The sequence below is a fragment of the Struthio camelus genome, chromosome 8 (genome assembly GCF_040807025.1).
Source record: "Struthio camelus isolate bStrCam1 chromosome 8, bStrCam1.hap1, whole genome shotgun sequence".
NCBI classification, from domain to species: domain Eukaryota; kingdom Metazoa; phylum Chordata; class Aves; order Struthioniformes; family Struthionidae; genus Struthio; species Struthio camelus.
In genome coordinates this window covers 15,179,320-15,201,554 of record NC_090949.1, presented here as the reverse complement: position 1 = coordinate 15,201,554, position 22,235 = coordinate 15,179,320, and the positions used below count along the sequence as shown (strand labels likewise).

The window sequence follows — 22,235 nt, the reverse complement described above, 5'->3', positions numbered from 1 at the left end:
AACATCTGATAAATTTCATCATAGGAAAAGAAAGACATTTCAGCCTATACTGAAACTATAGGCTAAGAAAGATGAACTGCATTCCCCTAACAAAAAGCTCTGACATTTTGTTGTCATTATAAGTGAACTTCATGCCCCGGTGACTCTAAAAGAGTTAATATGAGAGATGAATTTGGACACTATCTTCAATTATTTATTTCTCACAGAATCCATTTCAATGAACGGTAATTGTCTTTCATGTCTGTACTAGAACAGTTAATCATTTTGCTTCCTTCAAAATATTTTTATTATATACTTTATGGGCACAGAAGAGGGGAAAAAAAAAAAAGATTCTTTCTGGTGTGATAGAATCTCCCATGGATGTATATTTCATTGGATAGTTCATTAACTATCTTGGCTGCAGTCCCCAAAGGAAATAACTTAGTGGGTGTAGAAATGGATATGCTAGAGGCAAGAATGGAGTTGTGCATTATATTGGACTTTTGCTGGTGGATGGCTCCTTGATATCTGGTTGGTTTTGAATCTGTTCTAGCTTGTACCTGAGCCTGAGCAGAATATCAGCACACTTCATCTGGCTGTCTGACAGCTCCATGGTCTCTATTCAAGTAGAAGCTAGATGCAGCAGTGAATTTGATTCCTAAGCTCCTTACTACACTTCCATCTCACACAACTTCCAGACAATTGCTTTGCTAATATTTAGAATCATCAGAAAACATAACAAATATAGAGGTCACACTCTGTAATACAAGTCTGTAAAAACAAAATAAAAGCTGAGGCACGCCTCTGTGACAACTGGGTGATATGGCTAAATTAATTCCATCTTAAAAATCAAAGGCATCTTGTCCTTTACTTGGAGCACTGAGTGGATGCAAATTACCACTGGGGATACAGACATAAACTTGCTGAAACCTGATCTCAACATGATGCTGTTTTTGTGGGGAATTCAAGTGACAAATATCTTTGCTATTAACAATTACTGGCAAATGTTTTCTTTTTTTTCGTTTTTCACCCTGAATTGGCTGATGACGACTTTACGATTTCCTGGTTGTCTAAAGGGTAGAGTCCAATATCATGATTTGATTTTAGAAAAACGTAATTTGAGGCACCAGAAGCTGGATTCAAGAAAACTGAAAAGAATGATGTTACCCAAATGTCTGCAAAACTGAACATGCCTTTCATTCAAATTATGTGAAATTCTTCTTTAAGCTCTATAAAACTCCTTTGTATATAAATATAGAGCTGAATCTTTACATTGTAAGTACGAATGTGATCTGTTGTTTCATATTGTCAAAAATGCTCTCCACATATTCAAGAAAGAGAAAAAGGAAATTAAAGTATATATGCAGCTAATACCAAAGAAACAACATTAGAAAAAGAAAATCTGATGAGCAGATTCCAAAACGAAAATAAGCAGGATGCGATTATTAGGATGCATTATGATACATCAAAAGCTTAAAAAAAAGACAAAAAGAGAAATTAAAGAAATCTCTCCAGAAAGGAAACCATTAAGACAAGAGAATGCACACAGAAAATTATATTAATAATGGAATGTGATGACAAGCATGCTTGTACTCTAATGCAGAGTGGCTGGGTATAAAGCTTTAATGAAAGACTGCTTTGACAAAATATTTTTGATTATATTTACTCACTGCTGTGATGATAATGCATTTAATCCTTCTTAGGTACTAGAGAATATGAAAATGACTTACTATTTAATTAACTGTAAATATAAAAGAAGCAGTGCATGTATTCTGAGGACAAGTTCAATAGACAAATACTGGAGTGGGAAGAAGTACTATTCTGGAATAAATAGAAACTTCTGTACTTTCACAGTCTTTTATGACTCTGTGACTACTTACAGGAGCACCCTTCTCCCCTGCAGGGCCTGGAGGACCCTGCGGTCCGGGACGACCAGGTAGACCAATTGGGCCAGCAGTGCCTGCTGCTCCACGTTCCCCTGGTGAACCCTGGAAGAAAATGAAGAATTATAAGAGAATTCTGACGTAGCCCTGATAACTGTTGGTGTTTTTCATGACACAGGTCAACACTTCATTTTTCATTCATCCTTCTATATGGAGGGATACCCTCAAAGCTGAATTTCCTCTGTTAGTGTTGTTCCATTGTTTCAGATTAAACTTTATTTGTAGTTTAAAATATTTTAGACAAGCAAGCAATTGTATGACAGTTCTTAGTGGTGTTCAGTTAGCACAAAACAGTTTTCCTGTGCACTTTAAGGTTTCAGTGTATTGACAAGAACATTTGAAGTCATTCTATAGCGTGCTGTGGCTGTTTAAACAGTAGAAAATACCCTGTTGGTTCATTTAACCTACTACCAATCAAGGATCGTGGGATTTCATACCTTTAAGAAAGACTTATAAAATAGTTAAGAAAACTGATGTCAGAGGTGATTTTTCCTCAAGGTATTGCTATATTTGCATTGTTGGCTGTAGCATCATAAAAGTTGATGGAGAAAAGCTTCCAGAAAATATCCTGGCATTAATATTTCCAGGGATACATTACTCTGAAGACAACACTGGACCAAGGCATGGTATGTTCCTAAAATGGGATTAACAGTTGGAGAACGTGGTACTGAGTGCAGTATTAGCAACAAGACCAGCGATGGCCAGGTTAGAAATCAAAGTAAAAATGGTATCCAGTGTGCCAGTGATAATTGTACTGCTAATGGCAGGAGCAACATTAAAAACAAATGCTAAGAACTGTTTTACTGTCCTGAAGAATGTGACTAACACAGGAGACATTTAAAAAATTGTATCAACAACTGACTGAAGCCAAGCTATGTCAGTAAAATGGCTGTCTGTCAAGATCATCATTAGAACTTCCCGCTCTAAAATCCTACTTCAGAATCAAAACATTTATACTTTTCTTTTTTCCTAATAATTTGCTCTTTTGATAGCCACTTATGATTCAAAAAGATCTCTTTAGGTACAACTTCATTCCATTATGATGCAAGATTCTTTTTTTACTTTTTTTTCTTTTTTTAAATGAAATTCTAAATACGTCTAATAACAGTGGCATCTATTAAACTGGTTTCACAACTATTATTCAAACTGTGAAGAGCAAATCCTTCCTTAGTCTTTGCTAATGCAAATGCATTAAATTTAAAGGAAAAAGTCAAAGTCCTGACTGCTCTTGTATTTAACAAAATACAGATTCAGTTCAAAGTCTTTTTGATTCCCTCCTCAAAATCATGTATTATTCTGAAACTTTTCTTTAAGTGAAGGATTGATTTTATAACTTTGCAATACTTTTAAAGGTTAGAAAATGGATCATACCAATAATTTACTATCCTATTTTAAAGCCTCAACTTCTGAAGATACTGAAGCAAACTACATGTAACTTTTATAAGTATCTTTTAACAATAAAAAAGATGCCTGTTCTTATTCAGTGAGATTCCATTTGGTAGGTTCAGCATTTGCACAAGTGAAGACAAAGGCTGAAAGAAGTTACCTGAAGTTCACACTCAACAGTTACTTATTCAATACTAGTTTGAACTTACTCTTTTCACAAATACCCTTTCCTGTATTTTCACTCATGCTTTAGAAGGGTTCCTCATAACAGGAGCCTGTTTTCAAGACATTTTTTTCCTTTGTGTTTCCATAATACAGTAACATACTATCTTGATGAAAAAATACTCCCTATATAGAAACACAGAACTAACCCACACCACAACTGAAATTTTTGGTGAGGTATTATGCTGCACATTGCTGCATTGATCAGTATTTTTCTGCATTTCAATCCACCCATGTAAAACTCTATTAAAGTATAATGATCAGTTTGATGTGTGATAAAGGGGAGCCTTGGGTGCCCATATTTTTAGATAATGACAGAAAGAATCAGAAATCTAATATTGGAAATGATAGAGGAAAGGCAGGTGCTGTATATGGGAAAAAAACACTGGAATGGTGCTTCCAAAACATATTTTTATAGCAAACAGTTGCAGAGAGGAATCATTTTTACTCTAATACTGAGATGCATTCCCTTCTGAATGAATCATAGGGTTCTTATTATTGTATTCCTTTAGCTGTCTAAAGAATTTTTTTTGTATCTGAGGCTACCAAAGCATGCATAAGTGAAAACTTAGAAGTTTCTGCCTTCCCTATTGGTTCTTTCTCTGGATGCACTGTTGGTGTTGTGCAGGATTTATGGCCCTTCCATAAGAAACCAATGTTTCTTTTAAATATGCATATGTGGCACAGAACCAAGCACCGCAGCCTTTCACAGTTTGAGCTCTGCCTGTATGATTTGTGCTGAATTGAGCTAAATGGAGAATGACTATGTATGTAAAAATCTACATTGCTCTAAAAACATAGAGTACTTAGGTTGGATTGATTTTTTCCTGTCTTATTTGCTGCTCTTTCTATGAGCACAGACGGCATATACATTTAATTGACAATGGAGGAGGAAAAGACAAGGAAACGAGGTGTTCTGATAATGACAAACCTTTCTAAAAACATACTAGGGCATACATCACAGTATAGATTAGAACTTCTACTCAAATAAATGGAATTTCAGAATCAAAACGTTAACTTTGGGCCAATCCATATTTGTTTATTCTTTAGTCAAAAGCCAAAACGTGCAGTAGTGATTTTAAAACCTTTCTGCAAGCTTTAAATTCCAAAGAGTTATCTATAGCCAAAGTTCTCTATAACTTTAGCTAAAAATGGACACCTGGTTGGTGGTGCACCGTAGCAACAAAATGACAGGGAGCAAAAGAGTTTGCCTTAACATTTAGACTCAGATTCCTCATATCTCCTTGATCATGTGGGCAGATTCTGGCCAAGCATTCTTCCAACATTTGTTCAATGGGTTCGTGATGGTAGCAGAAGCACAGGAGAAAAACCTCCTATATCTTGATAAAGAGGTTAACTGCAGTTTAACCTGCTGCTTCCCATCTCTTCACAAGAATCAGCAAGTGCAGGGAGGCAGATGCATGTGCTGCCTTGGCTAGAGGCAGGGACTGGCAAATGAGGGAGCTTCTTTGTGGTTTTTTTGCACCAGCAGGGGCTGAGAACTCCAACAGGAATTTCAGCTTTGCAAGTCCTGATTCCTCCTGAGGATTCAAGACGTACATCTTTGTTATTTCCTCGTGGCACTTCTCAGAGTAAATAGGGCAGCATGGGAACAAAGGCAACTGAGTATTCTGTTCCATTGTATTCCAGCAATGCGCTAGTCTTATTCTTACACGTCTAATGCGAAGGACTATTTCCCTAACAGAATTGCACTTAAGTCTGAAATAGAGAGAATAGCTTGTGTGGACCAAAAATGGTAGAGACTGTGTATTTTGTTGGTTTAAAATCTTTTTTTATCAAAGCTAAAATTACCTTTATTGTAATCTATAACCACAGGATTTAAACATCTGCTCAGCTGCAGAAGTTAATTACTACTATTTTCCATTTTTAAATATATGTTCTCTTTTACTGGAAGGAAATAATCTTCCAAGTTAAATCATGGAAAATTTAAATGATTCAAAACTTGAAGGCTCTGTATTATATAGACTTTGATATAGCTTAATATAGAACAGGTCTATTGAAAAGAGTCTATTCTTTGTTGAAAACTTTATTATTTATGCTTTCATTAAATCTAGGTACAATTCAGAACTTTTAAGAAATTGGCATAATTAATATGAAGCAATGACTGGGTTAATTGGTTAATAGATCTTTTCTGATGCTTCCATTAGAAATAAGAAGAAAAAATTTAATTTAGTGGACTTAATCTGAAGCATAAATAGTCCTATGAAAAATAACTGAATAGTTTAATTTTTAAAATGTCTATTCTCTTCACCTATTTGTGTCACTAATAAATCATGTCAGGAAAACATCTGTAATATCATGCTATGTACTCACCATGTTGCTTAGTGGAAGGCAACTGTTTCAGTTTTCCTTTTTTTTTAAATAAGATGACAGTATAATATAAGATTTTAAAATATGAAATACAGACAATAACTGGAAGAAATATGTTTTAAAAGGAGTGGTCATATGGCCTCTTATAAATGTTTAAAAGATATTGAAACCCTCACAAAATGGGCTAGGCTGAGCTGCATATAAGGTCACAGTCAAACTGAGCAAATCTCACTTTGTGTCTGCTGCTCCCAAGTGCTTCAGGTCTTCTCTCCACTTCTGTTTTCCTTCCAGAAAAGCACATCATCCTTCACCAGAATTATCCTCTCTAAATCTTCTCAATATCAATAGGAAAGAGGAACATCTGTCTCACACTGACGCACTGTGAACCTTCAGTAGTGATGCTGCTGAGCAACCATCATGCTCTAATTTCTTTCTTTTAACTGATAAAATTAGCAAAAAAAATCCAGTCTCTCCTTCTTTCATCTATCCAATCTTTTTTGACACTGCACGAAGAACAGCTAGTTCTAACCTGCTATTTAATTACCAAAAACACCTTACAAGAGACCCAACGATCCAACTCTCTTTTAGTGGCCGTCCTTTATGACTACTGTCAAGGTTAATTAAATGACACAGCCTTCAGCTGTCATTCCTGTAACTGGTCTAAATAGTATGTTTGCGAGTAATTCATTCTAGTTTCTCAGAGCCACCCTTGCTGATTACTAAGTAACAGAGCTGATGGAAGATTACTCTTCCACAGGAAAATTGACCTAAGGAGGCACAACATGTCCATTCCTCCAGGAGCAGTGGGGGAAGCTGCCTTTAGAGCAGGTATCCACATGGAGACAATGGCCCTGCTATTCTCCAAGAGGGCCTTGGATGCTACTCTAACTGGTAAAGGCCGTGATGGTCAGAAGGCTGCTCTGTAATGGTTTGTAATTCTACATGGAGTACAGTAGATTTCCTTCCAATCTCGGCATGCAAGGAGAATGTTTCATTTTTTGTGTTCTCTCAGTGAAAATATATGCTTTCAGCGTATGGAGGTACAATTTCTTTTTAACATGAAGAGCCTAAAGCTAGACATCTTAACCCTTCTTTTGGGATCTAAATCACTGGCCCTTATCTTACAAATTTCTGAGGACCTATTTGCTTTTCTGGAGCTGAATGGGAGATGCAGAGTGCTTGGATATAGTAGTAATATTAAATTGTTAATTCCACTTCTTAAATTTAAATTGCTATTACTGCACTGCTGTCTCTAATAATACGATGAACAGTGAAAAAGGTAACTTTCATGACCTTAAATAACTTAAATAACAAAAGTAACTTTCATGACCTCTTTCTCATTCTGAATCTTTTTGCTGCCAGTATTAAAATAGGATCCTTATAAAAATCTCATCTGTTTTGCTAATTCTATGCCTCACTAAAAACACTCCTAAAGCAAGATAAATAAGATTCAGGCTGAATTTATAAATGAGAAATTGATTTGAGAATAGACTTACTGAAAACTGAAAAGCAGAAAGAGCTGTCCTCTCCTTCTAAATCATTTAGATCTTTCACATCAATTGAGAACTGTTAAAGACTTGTTTGTTGTAATAATATCTTTCCCTACCTTTTCAGCTTGACAGCTATAAGGTAGTTTATAACACTTTAAAGTTATTGGTAATCTCAGTTTTCCAACTGATATACTGGAACTGGTGTGGTACATCATGGAATGGATAAGTAATAGATATTGTAGCCGTAGGCTTTGAATAGGCACTTGCACCCCATATTTAAGCAAGATTGAGTTTGGCTACCTGCGGGAAATGTTTAAGCAAGATTTAGGTCAGCTACCTCTTGGACTATTGGAATTTAAAGGTGCTTTAGCCTATGAGGGCACAGTTTCTTACTCTTATTCATGGCATACTTTTCTTGGACTGACCCCACTGGTGTAACTGGTACTACTTCCATAATAATGTGCTTTTCCCTCTAGATAACTGTTGCAGAACAGAGTGCTGAATGGTTGCTGCAAGTGCAGAATGCTCCAAACCTTTTTGCAAATTATTTCAGTAAGATCTAATTCTACAAGACTGTTCAAATGGTATTTGTGCAGGAATTATAGATGATTTTATCGTTCCAGGTGGTTTTTTTTGAAAGTCTGTGTGGATGCCTAGTTTGAGTCCTATTCCTGTTTTTTTTTTTTTTTTAAACTTCCTAAAACCTCAGTGTACTCAACAAGAAAAAATCACTTGCCTACAGCCATATCACCATGGTCTCTGATCCTGTCAGATCTCATAAGCTAAACAATTTTAGGTCAACTCTTCAGTAGGATGCAAGAAGAGAAGGGAAAAAAATCCAAGTAACTCATAGATCTTACATCTGAGAGCAGACACTAACAGTGGCGGCGATTTCTGCTGGCTCTTTTTACTCAGCCAACCTTTCATGTGTATTTTTGCATGCATTTTCATCGTCACACTTACATTTCACATGAGTCATAAACAGGAAGTACACATTCTGTTATCAAGGATCCTCTTATTTCTCTGTGAGAAAGTCTGTGTAGACTCAGGTCAAAGAAGAACACATTAAATTATAATCACACCTCAGAAAAGCATTTTCGGCAGGTCCTTAAGTCTGTTCTTCTTTGTGAAAACTTTCAAATACTTGCCTAATTTTTAAAACTAGCTACAAAAATGCTGTGAAAGATCATGTGATGCAGGGATCAGTGCAGCAGAAGTAGAACTGCTGCCAGGATATATATGTGCTGAATTTCTAAATTCTTGCTTGTGTCTCAGCTTTTGCTATTTTTGTAGGAAATCTGAGAAAGTTGTAACTAAAGAGATTCATTTTCTTATACCGATTTTTTCAATACCTTGACTAATAAAAATAGAAAAGCTATGCAGAACAGATGAGATAATAATAGTCTCTTCTGATCTTCAGAAGTATGAACCGTAGTTCTACGTTCTCTTCCTAAAGTTCTCTTTTACTCTCTCTGTCCTTATTATCTTTTTTATCACTTTGCTGCTTCACTATGAAACAATCCCCTTATGTTACTAAACTCTCTCCCAACCTGTGATCTCTCTGTGGTACTCACATCCTCGAATCTTCTTTTTGTGAGTGAGTCTTTTTTAAACTTTTCTAGAGAATTGATGTTTTTGTCTTGTATTTCTCTAACACAGATTATAAGCTCATTAGCGACCTTGTTTTCATCTCACTTTCTGTGAAGAGATATGTAATTTACAGGCCTTGTATGCATTATGTAATAGTAACAACACTTTTTACTGATGGTTAACAAAATGCTCAACAAGTGAACATCACCATGACTGAATAATGTTATCACATAGAGGAAGATAGCTCTAATTCTGGCAAAGCTGCTAATTGGGCAGCCTATAGCTGGCTTATTCAGAGTCCTATTTGGGTATCCTATCCATAAATGAGCTAACGAAAAAGGACTGCCTGACATTCCAAAGAGCTTTCTCTCATCAGCATTCAGCATTCTATGCAGTAGTATGTAGAATGAGAAGGGAACAACACAAACAGAAGATAGCAGATAAAAGACAACTGTTAAAAAAATGAAAAAGACCTTGGTCTGGAGCATATTCATGCATCTCTTTCTTTTGTTGAAATCCCTCTAAGCACAGTAATTGGCATGTACGCTATTGGAATAGTCATTTGCTTGGTGTGCTTGCAGATGTAGGCACTAGCCAAATAAAGCTTATGATTGAGTATATGTGCTAGTTAGGAGCAATTGGTATTGGCAGAGAATTGGAGGAAAATCATCCAGTGGCATTAATACTATTCTTATTATAAATGCCAAATGAAAACACTATAATTACACTTCTCATTACTACATGTACCCTCCATTAGCTAAAAATAGACTGGAAGATATTTTAGGACCACTTGATGCTCACAGTCTGCTGTGAACAACTTTGAAAAGAGTGAGCTGCTGTGGTTTAATTGTGGTCCTCGCAGATCAGAAATAGACATTTTATATTGCAAGTAATTAATAAGCAAGGGAAATACCAGTTCATGAGTAGTAATTGTGTGGAAATATTCAGGTTACAAGTTTTTTGCTATCTATTTGTGTTTTGAATTTTATATTGGATTTGATTTATTTTTCTTTTAGTAATTTTGATGGTATTTTTAAGTGGAATGTATTAGTGGTTATGAATTACAGCTGTCAGTGTAGAGAATAGGAATAAGGTAAAAGAGCCAGAAAGCTCAGGAACTTTACTTTGTTTCAGTGCCTTTTGAGAATGTGCATGTACTGTATTGTGTTAAGAAGAACTGTATATCTAAAATGCAAGTTTTGATTTAAAGAAGGAAAGCTTAAAAGTATCATGAATTCAAGAATTAATTTTAAGAATTTAAGTACGAAGTATTAAGAAATCAAGAATTAAAGCTTAAAAATATGCTACAGCAGATCTTTTCCAATCATATAGAAATAATCCAAAAGCAAAAACTTTTGTATTATTTTTCTTCCCCTTGTTCAATGCATTCTAATCTCAATATGAATTGTAGGGTTATAGGAGAGCTTTATTGTTGAAATATATAGAATTTCAGCTTCTCTATTACTTTTCTGCTATTTCTTAACAGAAATAGCTGTGCTGCTTTTTTCCCTCACTTCAATAGCACTGAATGAAAGAGAGAACTGAGTTGACTAGATGGTTGTCAAAATCTGCACACTTCACATTTGGAAATAAGCATACCATGTTCTGAATCTTAGTGCATCCTTGTAGAACTTCCTTTGCATAAAAATTGTAACAAAGAGTAGGCTACTTTAAGCTGATATCCTATTTAAAATATCTTTCAACTGATAATTACCAGAGGCTAAAGTGAAAGAGGCAGGAGAGGTATAAATAGCAAAAAGTCCAAACATGAAACAAAATCTAAATATAAATAACTGTTGACCCTAGCATCATCTAGAAAAAATCCACCCACATTAGTCAAGAGAGAATAACTTATTCTTTTTGAAGAATAAGTACATGTCATTGCTTTTTTTCTCTATCTTAATTGTAAAGGAAAAACAACACAAAAACTTGGCAAGCATACTTTTAAGCATATTTTAACACTAAAATCTTGGGTAAAAACATTACTGCATGACAAATAGTTTTTTTGGAGTACATACCCAGACATAGCTTTGCAAATTGATCTTACACAGTTGTAATTAGCCAGGCAAACCCCATTCATAACAGTTTCATTGGGCCTGTTTTTAAGCACGTACAAGAAGTACAGTGAAGATAAAGCCTTCAAAGCAATGGGTGGTTTTCAGTAATGATATTTTTCACAATTCTTGAGTAATTGTATAACGCATCATCTCTTTACACATTCATAACATGGTATTGTTTATGGGCCACTCTGCTGTTCTTCCATGATCTATAGTCTCATGGGTTTCAATGAGAAATCTGGAACTGCATATTATTTTCTTCTGAAATAAGAGTCTTTTTTTATGATGCTCATTCTACTTTCTTAAAGTCCTTAAGGTTGCTGTACAATTTTTCCCCTTTCCTATATATATAAATTTTCATTGAAAAACAGTTTTATAGTGAAGCTAATATGGCAAAAATAATCGTATTGTATGCCTGCTGCTACATCATTCACTATACCAGTTTTAAAGCACATTAAAGTAGGATTAGGATGTGTTCCTCTCTTTAAGTCTGTTGAGTTCTCCAGACTTGGGGTGAAAAATCACAATAGATTCTGTGAGGACTGTTTTCCAGCATTTTTTGTGGCAGATTGTAAATAAATAAAAAAATTTATAATAGCTGTGGAGTGGAATAGACTGTGTGACATTTTCCAACTATATGGAAATTATAGAAGATGCACGGAATATTTGCATTTTTTTTTTTCTTTATACGTAAAACCTTCTGGTATCACAATTTAAGCAAAAAGAATCTGCTTCATAATAAGTTAAAATGAATCAAAATTTACATCTACCCAGATACACGGTTTAAAAGATTAGATGCAAGAAAAAAGTTTAAAAAGTAATCACATAACATTTTTAAAAGCTAGCTTAGGCTATGCAGAACACCAGCAATAAATTTGCCATTAGTTGGGTCAGCCATATGAGTGAACTGCAGTTGTACAAAGGGAACATAGCATGAGTCCAATATCCACTGTCTGTTGATTTTCCACTACCAAAAATCTCTTTTGTTTCAACAGTAACTTCCGTAAGTGGCAAGAATTGAGCAACAAGTCAATTTTATATGTACTGATAGCAGCAAGCTTCAGATATGCATAACCTTCACATTCTCTACATGATAGGCTCATTAATATGGGCAATTAGTGGAAAAAATTATTGATCACTTTGAATGACATACATTTTCCTGCTGTTTTACAGACCTTGATCAACATATTACAGCATGTAAAGAATAAAAATGGTTACTATGTAATACTATTTATATGACCATAAAATTAGGATGTTTACTCACAACTGGGCCAGGCGGGCCTTGTGGGCCTTCCCCTCCTTTCAGACCAGCTGGACCCTGAAAAAACAGAAAAAAAAAGCCTATTTCTTAGACTGGAAAATTCAAGGGTTATTTTTGCAACGTATGTAACAGGAAGAACGTAAAAATCCTAGGACATGCAACTGAATAAATTCCTTCTTGGCTCTATAGCCAATGATATTTAATACTGTTGGTACTTGATTTGTATTCTCTTATTGTATTCATTTTTAAGTGCAGTAGAAGGTTTCATGAAATAATTCTCCTGTACTCTTTATAAACATTGTATCAGCTGCTCCAGTGCTTATATCATACCTGAGCTCCTGGAAGGCCTCTTTCTCCAGGGAAACCTCGAAGACCAGCTGGTCCATCTTTCCCAGGAATACCTTGAGGGCCCGGGTCACCCTTTGAAACATATTACAAGTTGATTAAACAAAATTTAAGAAATGCTAATGTTAGCCATTAAATAAGTGGTGAAAATGAAATAGCAGACCCTGTTTTATTAATGACAGAAAAAGATTATGCCCCTGCCTAGTTCTCATAAAAGAGCTCACTAGTTCTTTTATGACGTTCACTACTCTAGTTTATCAATATGTTTAAATTTATAATAAGCTTTGACAAAATACGGTATTAGATATAGCATGAAATAGTGAAAAACAGCAAACCATAACATTTTTTGAATGATACATTCATAAAGAAGATTAGAATGTCCATTTAAAATGAATGATTGAATAAAATTACACAGTAATTACATAAACAATTTTTTTTCTTCTTTTGTCCCAACAGTGGCCAAAAAGTAGGCCAGGACATAAATTTCATCAGCGAAATTGTACCGTGTAGCCAGTAATACATATGTTTTTTAAATTCCCGTGTACAATTTTCCTCTTACATAGTAATGACATATTCACATCTATTCCCACAGTAAAAGTGTGATATATGTATACTGCTTTTTTTTTTTAATTACAAAAATGCTAATTATTTGTTCAAGAGAATTCTTATTGTTTCAAAGAGAGCAGAAGCAGCTCTGAAATAGGAATCTTCCAGGCTTTGAAATTTTACTGGGTGAAATGTGTCAATCACAATTTTATTTGATATATTCTGATTTTATTCTATATGTTCTAGGATTACTAGAAATGTCCTCATATTATCTGCCCCTTCCAATTTCTTCCCTGAAGCCACATCATACCTTAGCACCTTCTTTTCCTGCAGCACCTGGGAGGCCTTGTTCCCCCGGTGGACCAGGAGGACCTGGATGACCTCTTTCCCCAATTGGGCCAGTTTCACCAGTAGGACCCTAAGCACAAAAGTAAAGGCCTCCATCATCTTGAGGTATTTAACGTCTTTTGCGGGGGGAAGGGGGAAGAAGGAGGAATCTTAATATCCAGCTGTTCTGAGTGTCTGTTACAGAACAATATGTTCATTCGTTAGCATACATTCTTCACCTTCCCCTCAAGGCAAAGCTGACTTACAAAATATCTTTGTCCCATAAAATAAATCTTGCATTGCATTCTGCCTGCAGACACGTCTGTACAGCTTCCACAGAGTGAAATCCTGACCTTGCTCCTTAAGCAAGGAAGGTTTAAAAAACAATGCTTATGCACATATGAGAAGCCGTTACAAAAAGGACACTGGACAAGCCTGTGTCTGTCTTGAAACACTGTTGTTTTTCTGAATAATATGAATTGGAAGGTAGGAGAGCTGAAAGATAGCTCTTTAGATTCACTGGCAGAACATTTTCACTGTTGGAATCACCTAAAAAAGCCTACAGAATTCAAATACCTAATCCATTGATTTTACTGCAAATAAGTAAGACCAGATCAAATTAAATTTTGATAGTGAATCTCTCCACAACCTAAAAATGACCAAAGTTTAGCCTCTGACAAAAAAGCCCCAGATATACTGTTCTTTCTAAACTATTTCATATTAGAGATCTCATTCTGCAATCTTGACTTCTGCAAACTATCAACTTTATGATCACATGAAGAAGAGATGACAAAAAAGTGGAACGGTAACCCCAATGTCTGCATATTTTGTGGAATCTAAGTACGTCTTTCTAAAACTATTATACATATATTGATGCTACCAAAGTTAATATATCCATCAATATCATCTTTCTAATGCAGTGTAAAACAACTGCCTTATACAGTAGTGATAACATAAACATTAAACATTAGTACTATAAAGTTAGGTAGGAAACTGAATAATGTACCTGAGGGCCAACAACACCACCAGGACCAGGAGGACCCGTTTTTCCTTGGAAGCCCTGAGAAACAACCATAATATACTACGTTACCCAGGACAAGATACAGAAGTGCAAAACCGGTATCTGTGCTGAAACGGAGAAAGGGAAATTCCATGTTACAGGTTCCTTCTCTCCAGGAATTGCAATATACTTTTTTCTTGTATATGCTTAAAAGTGAAACACTGATTAATCTTTCTTAGCTCTATCAGTTCCAGTCAGTCTGAGATGGTACCACAGTAAAAATTCCAGGCGGTTTTACAGATCTCTCTAGGTGAACTTGATTAGGTGAGTTTGAATGTATAAGTGATGTAGCTAAAAGACAGCTGAAAATACATTTTACATATATATATTATGAATCATAAAGCCAAACAGACAATTTTTTTAAAGAAACACACAGATGGCAGATTAAGTTGGAGAGGCACTAAATATTAAGAAGAGATTAGAAAGAAAGAAGATGGAAGGAAACAGAGATTCCGAAAATATGAATATTATACAGAGATGGTAAAAAGGGAAGCATGAGTACCAAAAAAAGAGAATTAAGATGCTAATAAGAAATTGAGATGATAACAAAAAATGAGAAGCAGAGACTAGACAGAAATGTTTTTGGGATGGTTTTCCAGAGCACTGACAAATTTTATAGATTTTGCATATTCTAATCTGGGTCCCCAGACTTCTGCCCAGAACTCGTTAATAAGCTGAATGACAGCCTCACGTTATAGTAGCACTGGTTTTATCTTCGAAACATGATAAATTGTCTTTCAAACACATTAGAAGTGTGTTGCTGCATAAAGTTAGGAGAGTGCATTCACTGCTATATCACATCCAGGGTCCCACAAACTACCTCATGCTTAACAGTCCATACTGGCCTCCTCCTCTGCTTACCTGTGTAAAGACAAAGGTTTCATCTGGCCCATATTTGTTACAGATGCTGGGCCCTATTCAGTATTCCTCAGGACACAATCTCACTGAAATTAACCCTGTTCCATCAGATCTGGTTTAAGCTTCTTTACCTTCCTCAATCTGATTCCCGTCTTGAAGCCAGCCAGATGTTATAACGGGTCAGTTTTGCCCATAACTGTTTAGTCACTCTCTCTCAGATCTCTGAAATGATCCACATTAAGAACAAGACAAAAGAACCCCTTTGCTCTCCAGGCTAAAAATTAGAACTGCTACAAGTAGAATCATTCATGTATCCATTCCCTTATTCAGCCAAAACTACTTCTGAAGTCTACTGTAAGGAAAGAAAACAAAATGGTCAATATAACTCATTTCCTGAAAGCATCTTGAGAAGACCTACTATTCCCAGGCTTGCAGAACACATTGATGTTTTCCAGTATATTCAATAACTCTTGATGTTAATGGTGGCTTTACTACTCTGCATTTTTTTTTTTTGGCACTAGCTTATCTATTCCTACAGATTCAGGTTTATAAAAGAAGTAATAAACAAAGGATATTGCATCAGCTAATATTCAAGATGACCTGGACATCCTGTGAGTTCTTCTAAAATACGTAGTATTAAAAAATTTACCCTAGTCTATCACGCATGTGTATGTAAGGACCTAATACTCTCCATTTTTTCAATATTTCCTGTGAAAAATTATGTATTAAAACTGAGTTTATTGCAGTAAGAAATAACAAGGTCCTTGATTAATTCTAATGTATGGAATAGCTATTATATTTCTGTTTTGTAATTCTTGCATAATATCAGATAATCTAGCTGTCTCCTCAGTTGATGCCTCCTGCCAATCTATGGATGACATCACTGAAAGTGATAATCATTTCTAAGGGGAAATAATAGTTGTATTCTGGTTTTCAGTATCTACTTTATTCCTGCACTTATATTCCAAATTATTTATCATGATACTATTGTTCCTATTTCTAGAATTTTAGCAAACATTGGCAGTTCTTCAAAGTTGAATATGGCTTCCTGGAGGAAAATGCTGTACCTTTTTCTCCTCTAAAATTTACCTCAGCAGCTCTCAACACATGCTATTGTTCCTTAGACAAACTGTGGAGTGCAATCCGAGAATCTGGCTCTCTAACTTGTTAAGACTGAACATATCTCAGTCTAATACTCTAGTCGCTATTATGTCCACATGCACCATTGAACTTTAATGGGAAATATACCTAAACATCTAAACAAGAAGCAGAAATCTAAGACTCTGATTTATCAATGAGCTCATGGAAAGTCTTTTGATTTATACTTTTTTTAATATGGAATAGAAAAGTTCATGGAAAAAGTGAAAAAATCTACTTTTCTTTTTAAAAAGTCTGTTTTTCTACAAAAATGCATATATGAACAACTGTGTGTGTGCGGGGAAATACTTTTAAAGTAAGTCTAGCCCAGGTACCTAGGGCACAAAACAATGCTAATGAAGAGCTGTATTTACTTCTGAGTTATTCAAGTTTTATATCATGCAACCCTACTAAACCCAAAGAAGATCTAAAATTATAGTACCATAACAGTGATTAAACCCAGAGGAACCTGCTCCAAACACAGTGGAATAGTCCACTGTTTTATTGTATTTTGCATCTCTCATTTCTAGTCATGAATGAAATCAAGACACAAATAAGAATAAAGAGAAAATAGTAACCGTGATTCTTCCTATCAAACTACAAAACAGTTGTAGCTTTCTGCACCCTAAACAATGGTTTAGATTGGTTCTCATGGTGCATAAGACTAGACTTTGCATCACTGCTAATAATCCCCAAAATGGCTATCTGAAAATAAAATTCATTATTCATCAGCAGACGCTGACTATAACTTTAATTTCCAACAGACAAATATCTTCTAATAAAAAGAGTATGTTTATTCTGTTATTCATGCAATTAAATCAGTTAGCCATTGCAGTTACACCCCTGCTATAGAATATCTCATTTTTTCTTCAAAATCTTTTCATTTTGATAAATATAGTATATTTTTTTACTTGCTATTTGCAAATAAAATGTCCTCAACCAAAAGAATATTTTATCAACAAATCTGTAAGCATTTTCAGTTTTTAAATTCATTTTGGTAAGCAAAACACAATTTGGACTATTTTATGTAACTACAATCCAACCTAATGTTAATTCTGGTTCAATCAAATGACTTGCCTATAAGAAAAATTGCATGCCAATTTGTGGGTTTGAAGTCTTTGAGAAAGAATAAAGTAGTAAACAATAATGTTTCTCTCACACACACAAAAGCAAAACAATGGCATTACTATGCTACAATGCTAGCAGAGGATAGTAGTTTTTCAGAATGACGGGTCACTCCAAGCTCTGTGCTCCTGCTTCCAAGCAATCAGCAGAAGGAGGTCTACCTCAGCTGCATCTCAACTCTTTCCTTAATGAATCTGAAAGGAGCCTTGCACAATTTTCCAGCATATCCGTTACCTCAGCAGTATCTTACAGATAGATTTCTAGTCAAGTTGGAACGCAAAACATAGTCTACATGCTGACAACATTTCTCTCTAAATTCATCTGTGGCTTTCTCTAGTTCTGAAGAACTAAGCAAGAATTTTATTTGATTTCAATGAAATATTAATAAGGTTTGGCACTACACAAGTAGTTTTTTAAAAAAATAATTGCACTAAAAATGTTACATGTTAACCTTTTTTCATTATGCTGCTAGAGTTTATTCATTGTGATTTTAGGAGGATTATACAGTCTCAAAATTTAACTTTGTTTTAGCTGATGGAATTACTCCTGATCATACTTTCTCGAGGTGTTGGTTTTAAGTTTCCTATCAGCTTAGCATTACTAGCACTTTTTATTAAGCCATGTTACATGGCATTCAGTGAGAAAAGAACCATATAGTAATTGCCTGAAAAATCTTTACTAAAGCTGAAACCTGAGTATTGAGTTTTCTTACTTCTATTGCCTACTTAAGCTCACCGTGGCTTTACTAACAGGGCATAGTCAAGAATAATCTCACGCTTATAGCACTGAAACAAAATAAAGCCTTCCCATGACTAACTAAGCCGTACGAAAGCTACAGTCATATTATCTCGCAGTCCCAGCCTCTCCCCTTTTCCAATTAAGTTGTCTCTATTTCTTTAGCTTTGGTCACATGTTCATGACCTTAGCAGGTTTACAACACTAGCACAGTAGAGTTCATTTACTTACAGTTTCACCCCGCTGTCCTGGGTGCCCAGGCAACCCATCTTTTCCAGGTGGCCCCTGAAATCAGAAAATACATAAATCAATGTATTTCTCAGCCATCTTTGATTCTGAAAAAAAGTGTGCTATTAGTGATAAGAATCTCTAATCTCTTCATTTTTTCAGGTCAGTCTTCAGTACAGCTTAACTGCTCTGATACCAGCTACATATGATTTTAACATTTTGTTTTCTTTGTTTCCTCACTGACGTGCATTAACAATGGTCTGGAGAGTGACTGTTGGGTTGCAGTATGCATGCACATCCAAAATGGATTTCTGTAATTTCTGTAAATTTCCTATCCTCCATTTCCCCTTCATTTTTCCTTGCTTGATGAGTCAGTTAATGCAAAATTAAGCATTAGGGGAGTATTTGTGAAGGTGCAGTTTTTGGTGCTGGAAATAAAAAACCAAATACCTGGGTGAAAAAATCACAGTCTCAATAAACATAGCACATTGAAGCTCATGGGAATTATATGCACACTGAGTATTGTACATGCTCTGAGGCAGTTCACTAAAAAAGAGGTTTGGTAAGGTAAAATGTCAAACCAATAACAATAGTACAGAGCATGTTTCTGTTTCCTACTAAAGTGAAGCTCCATGTAAGGTCATTAATATAGAAGTTTTGTTCTAATTTCTTTTTCTACATCTTACTACTACTTATATCTTATTTCCCTCCTGGTGCCCCTTCCACTAACCATTGTGCATATATTATATTGTATTTTTAAGCTGCTGAAAGATGTGAACTCTGAATTTGCACTAGACTTTCACTGGAAGTAGATAAAAATGACCTTAGGACTCCTAGCTCAGTAATTCCAATAGGATTCTTTCTAGCAGGGTCATCACAAAACATCAATTTCTTTTGATGTCATAATTCTTCTAGAGATTTTGCTTGTCTGCTCTGTACAACTTACTCCAAATTGAAGAACAGAAAATAACAGAATTAGCATCCTCAATATATGTGCTCAGAAGGAGTTTTGAAGATCTAGTTATGGAATACAATATAAATAACTTTTCTTCAATTTGTATTAGTGTGGTGTCTGGTTTTCTTGTACAAAATCATGAATTTTGGGAGGACTGTTTTCTGCCTTTCTTCAAATAAAGCTCAAAGGTGGATCTAGAACTGCGAAAGTCTTGAATTAATTAGTACAACAGACCTACCCAGCCAAAGTTCTTTTTATATAAATACATTTATGAACTAAGAAGGATTTGGCAACAACTGACAGCAAGTTGCAATAGTCTCCAAATAAGCACAGTTCTCTTTAAAAAAAAAAATTTTGAACCTTCATTTTTCAATTACATATGTATGGCATGGGAGAATGTACATGATACATATCCACATTTACAATTTTTTTTTAATTCAAAGGATAAATAAATATTGTATATTTCATCATCTGTCCCAATATAAATGTATTTAACATAAAAGGCAGTATACTTTTCTATGGAAACCTCAAATGTGCTACTTCTACTATGCAGTTCTATTACTAATGAATATCTCCTTCTGCATCTTTTTTAAAGAATCAACTGTTTAAAGGAAATGTACACTAGACAGAGGGTATAGTATCTTGCTTAAACTCGGTCTGTCACCTGATCTTTGGCACCAATGTACTAGAGCATTTCCAGTTCAGTATATGATGTTGAATGTCATATGAGCTGCACCAGTTGGATGGGCTCAGCCACTATTTTGAATATCTGAGCGAGTTCTTGTCATAGTCTTGGAGGAAGTTTGCCTATTTGTAATATATACACAAAACAACCCTTAAATAAACCTTCAAATACTAACTTCAGAAAGACTGTATGAAAAATAACATTCTTGTATTGCACATATTTATTTAGAAAGATACTTACTGGAGGTCCTTTTGGTCCAGGGAATCCAACAGGTCCCTGAGGCCCTTGTGGTCCCTAGTATTAAAGGCAACCAAAAAGGTAAAGTTTTATTCTAGCCACTATGTTATTGGACTGAAAAGTTTGCTTCAGTAGTAAAATACATGAACTCTGTAGATAAATATCTGGTTATACATATAAAGCCTACTTTACATTGCCATAAATATCAGCAGCAACAATTCAAATACAGAGAGGTTGGGTGATTTTCCTGAAGATAGTATTGCCTGTATAGGAATGTAGTAAGAAAAAAGAAAAACTACTTGTATTGAGTATTTCTGTGTTTAAACCCTGAAACTGTGCACAATAAAGTAGGAGTAAGCTGTGAATAAGAAAATTTTTTTGAACATTGCATAAAGGTTGCGAATTCGTTCATAGCCTGTTGGTCTTTGTTAACTTTGAATCCAACACTCATCTTTGGCAGTTCTTACACTTTGATAATATTTCAAGCCATTTTGACAACAGTACAGACTACTTCCAAATACAAAAAGCTTTCCAGAGTTAACAGGAACTAAGAACCATATTCTTGCTTTTGTGAAAAATAGTTTGGATACCTGAAAAAAAATTTTGATGCATGAAAATGTTATTTATATTGTTACACATATGTGTGTACATACATGCAGAGAGATAAAATTTTCAGGCAGCACGTTTTTAGAAAACTATTTAGAGATGATCATGTGAGTTAGTATATTGTGTATGTATATGTACATGTGTGTGTGTGTGTGTATATATATATATATACACACACACACACGTGTACCTATATATTTATACGTGTACATATATATTTACACAAAGTACAAGCTTCACATACTCTTTTCTGAGGTTCTCATTAAAAAAAATGGAAGGCCAACTGTCAAAATTTGTTGCTGATGCGATGAACAGAACTCAGTGTCAAGTTATTAAAAGAATTTTTCCTGTTTAGTTTTTAGTGTGTTAAGCCAAAGAGTGGCAACCTGAGAAACCTTACTTTATTCTACATGGCCCCACAACAGAGCCACGTACCCTAGTCATACAGTACAAGACTTATCCTGCTGTAGTTGGTATATGATGTGTGGTTTTACTAAGACATCAGCTGTCAAAATATGTCAGAAATGGTGGTTTGAAGTTTAATGCAAAGACCTGAAGTGGGAGGCCACATCTCCCAAGTTATGCCACCGTTTTGCTCCTCTGAGAAAGCACCGACTGTCTTAGGTCCAAAAGCCTCATTTACTAGAGCCCTGGCTCACTGCCAGAGTGCGGCTGCCTCTTGCAGCAGGCCACGCAGTGTGTGCCCAGAGCTGAGGGAGAGGATTCTTTGTTTCCAGCCTGGGATAATTTGTCCTTCCAAGAATCTGATTCCAGGGTATGCCTTGATTATACTGTATTATTAAAACTGAGTCAACTAAGAAGTGCTAAGCAAAGGGGCAAGTCTTTCTGTGATCTTTCTAAACTATCATATTTATTTTCTCTCCCCAAAAAGGTTTAAAGCATTTGCTATTTCTAGGTTATTTCTGAAACCACCACAACACTCAAATACACTCCATATACTACTTTTCTCGATTCTGCTGTTTCTGTGAGCCAATGACCTTTCCTCATTTGTTTCTGGATATACTACAAAGCATAAACCTTCAACAAAAAGTTGGAGGAGTTTTATAGAGGAGAACTATTAAAAGTGATTTCACAAAATATATGAAAGAAATTGGTTCTTCTCAGGAGCTGG

The 22,235-nt window shown here is 35.2% G+C and overlaps 1 protein-coding gene across 4 annotated transcripts in view; it reads right to left on the bottom strand.

Annotated features, from left to right (window-relative positions):
- COL11A1 (collagen type XI alpha 1 chain) overlaps positions 1-22,235 on the bottom strand; it is a 172,597-nt gene that overhangs the window by 47,812 nt on the left and 102,550 nt on the right. For all 4 annotated transcript variants that reach the window (XM_068952233.1, XM_068952231.1, XM_068952234.1 and 1 more), the window contains 7 exons: positions 20,501-20,554; positions 18,624-18,677; positions 14,484-14,537; positions 13,461-13,568; positions 12,590-12,679; positions 12,263-12,316; positions 1,860-1,967 (listed from right to left, as the gene is read on the bottom strand). In XM_068952233.1, coding sequence (XP_068808334.1) covers positions 1,860-1,967; positions 12,263-12,316; positions 12,590-12,679; positions 13,461-13,568; positions 14,484-14,537; positions 18,624-18,677; positions 20,501-20,554 — 522 coding nt within the window. The remainder of the gene's footprint in view (positions 1-1,859; positions 1,968-12,262; positions 12,317-12,589; positions 12,680-13,460; positions 13,569-14,483; positions 14,538-18,623; positions 18,678-20,500; positions 20,555-22,235) is intronic.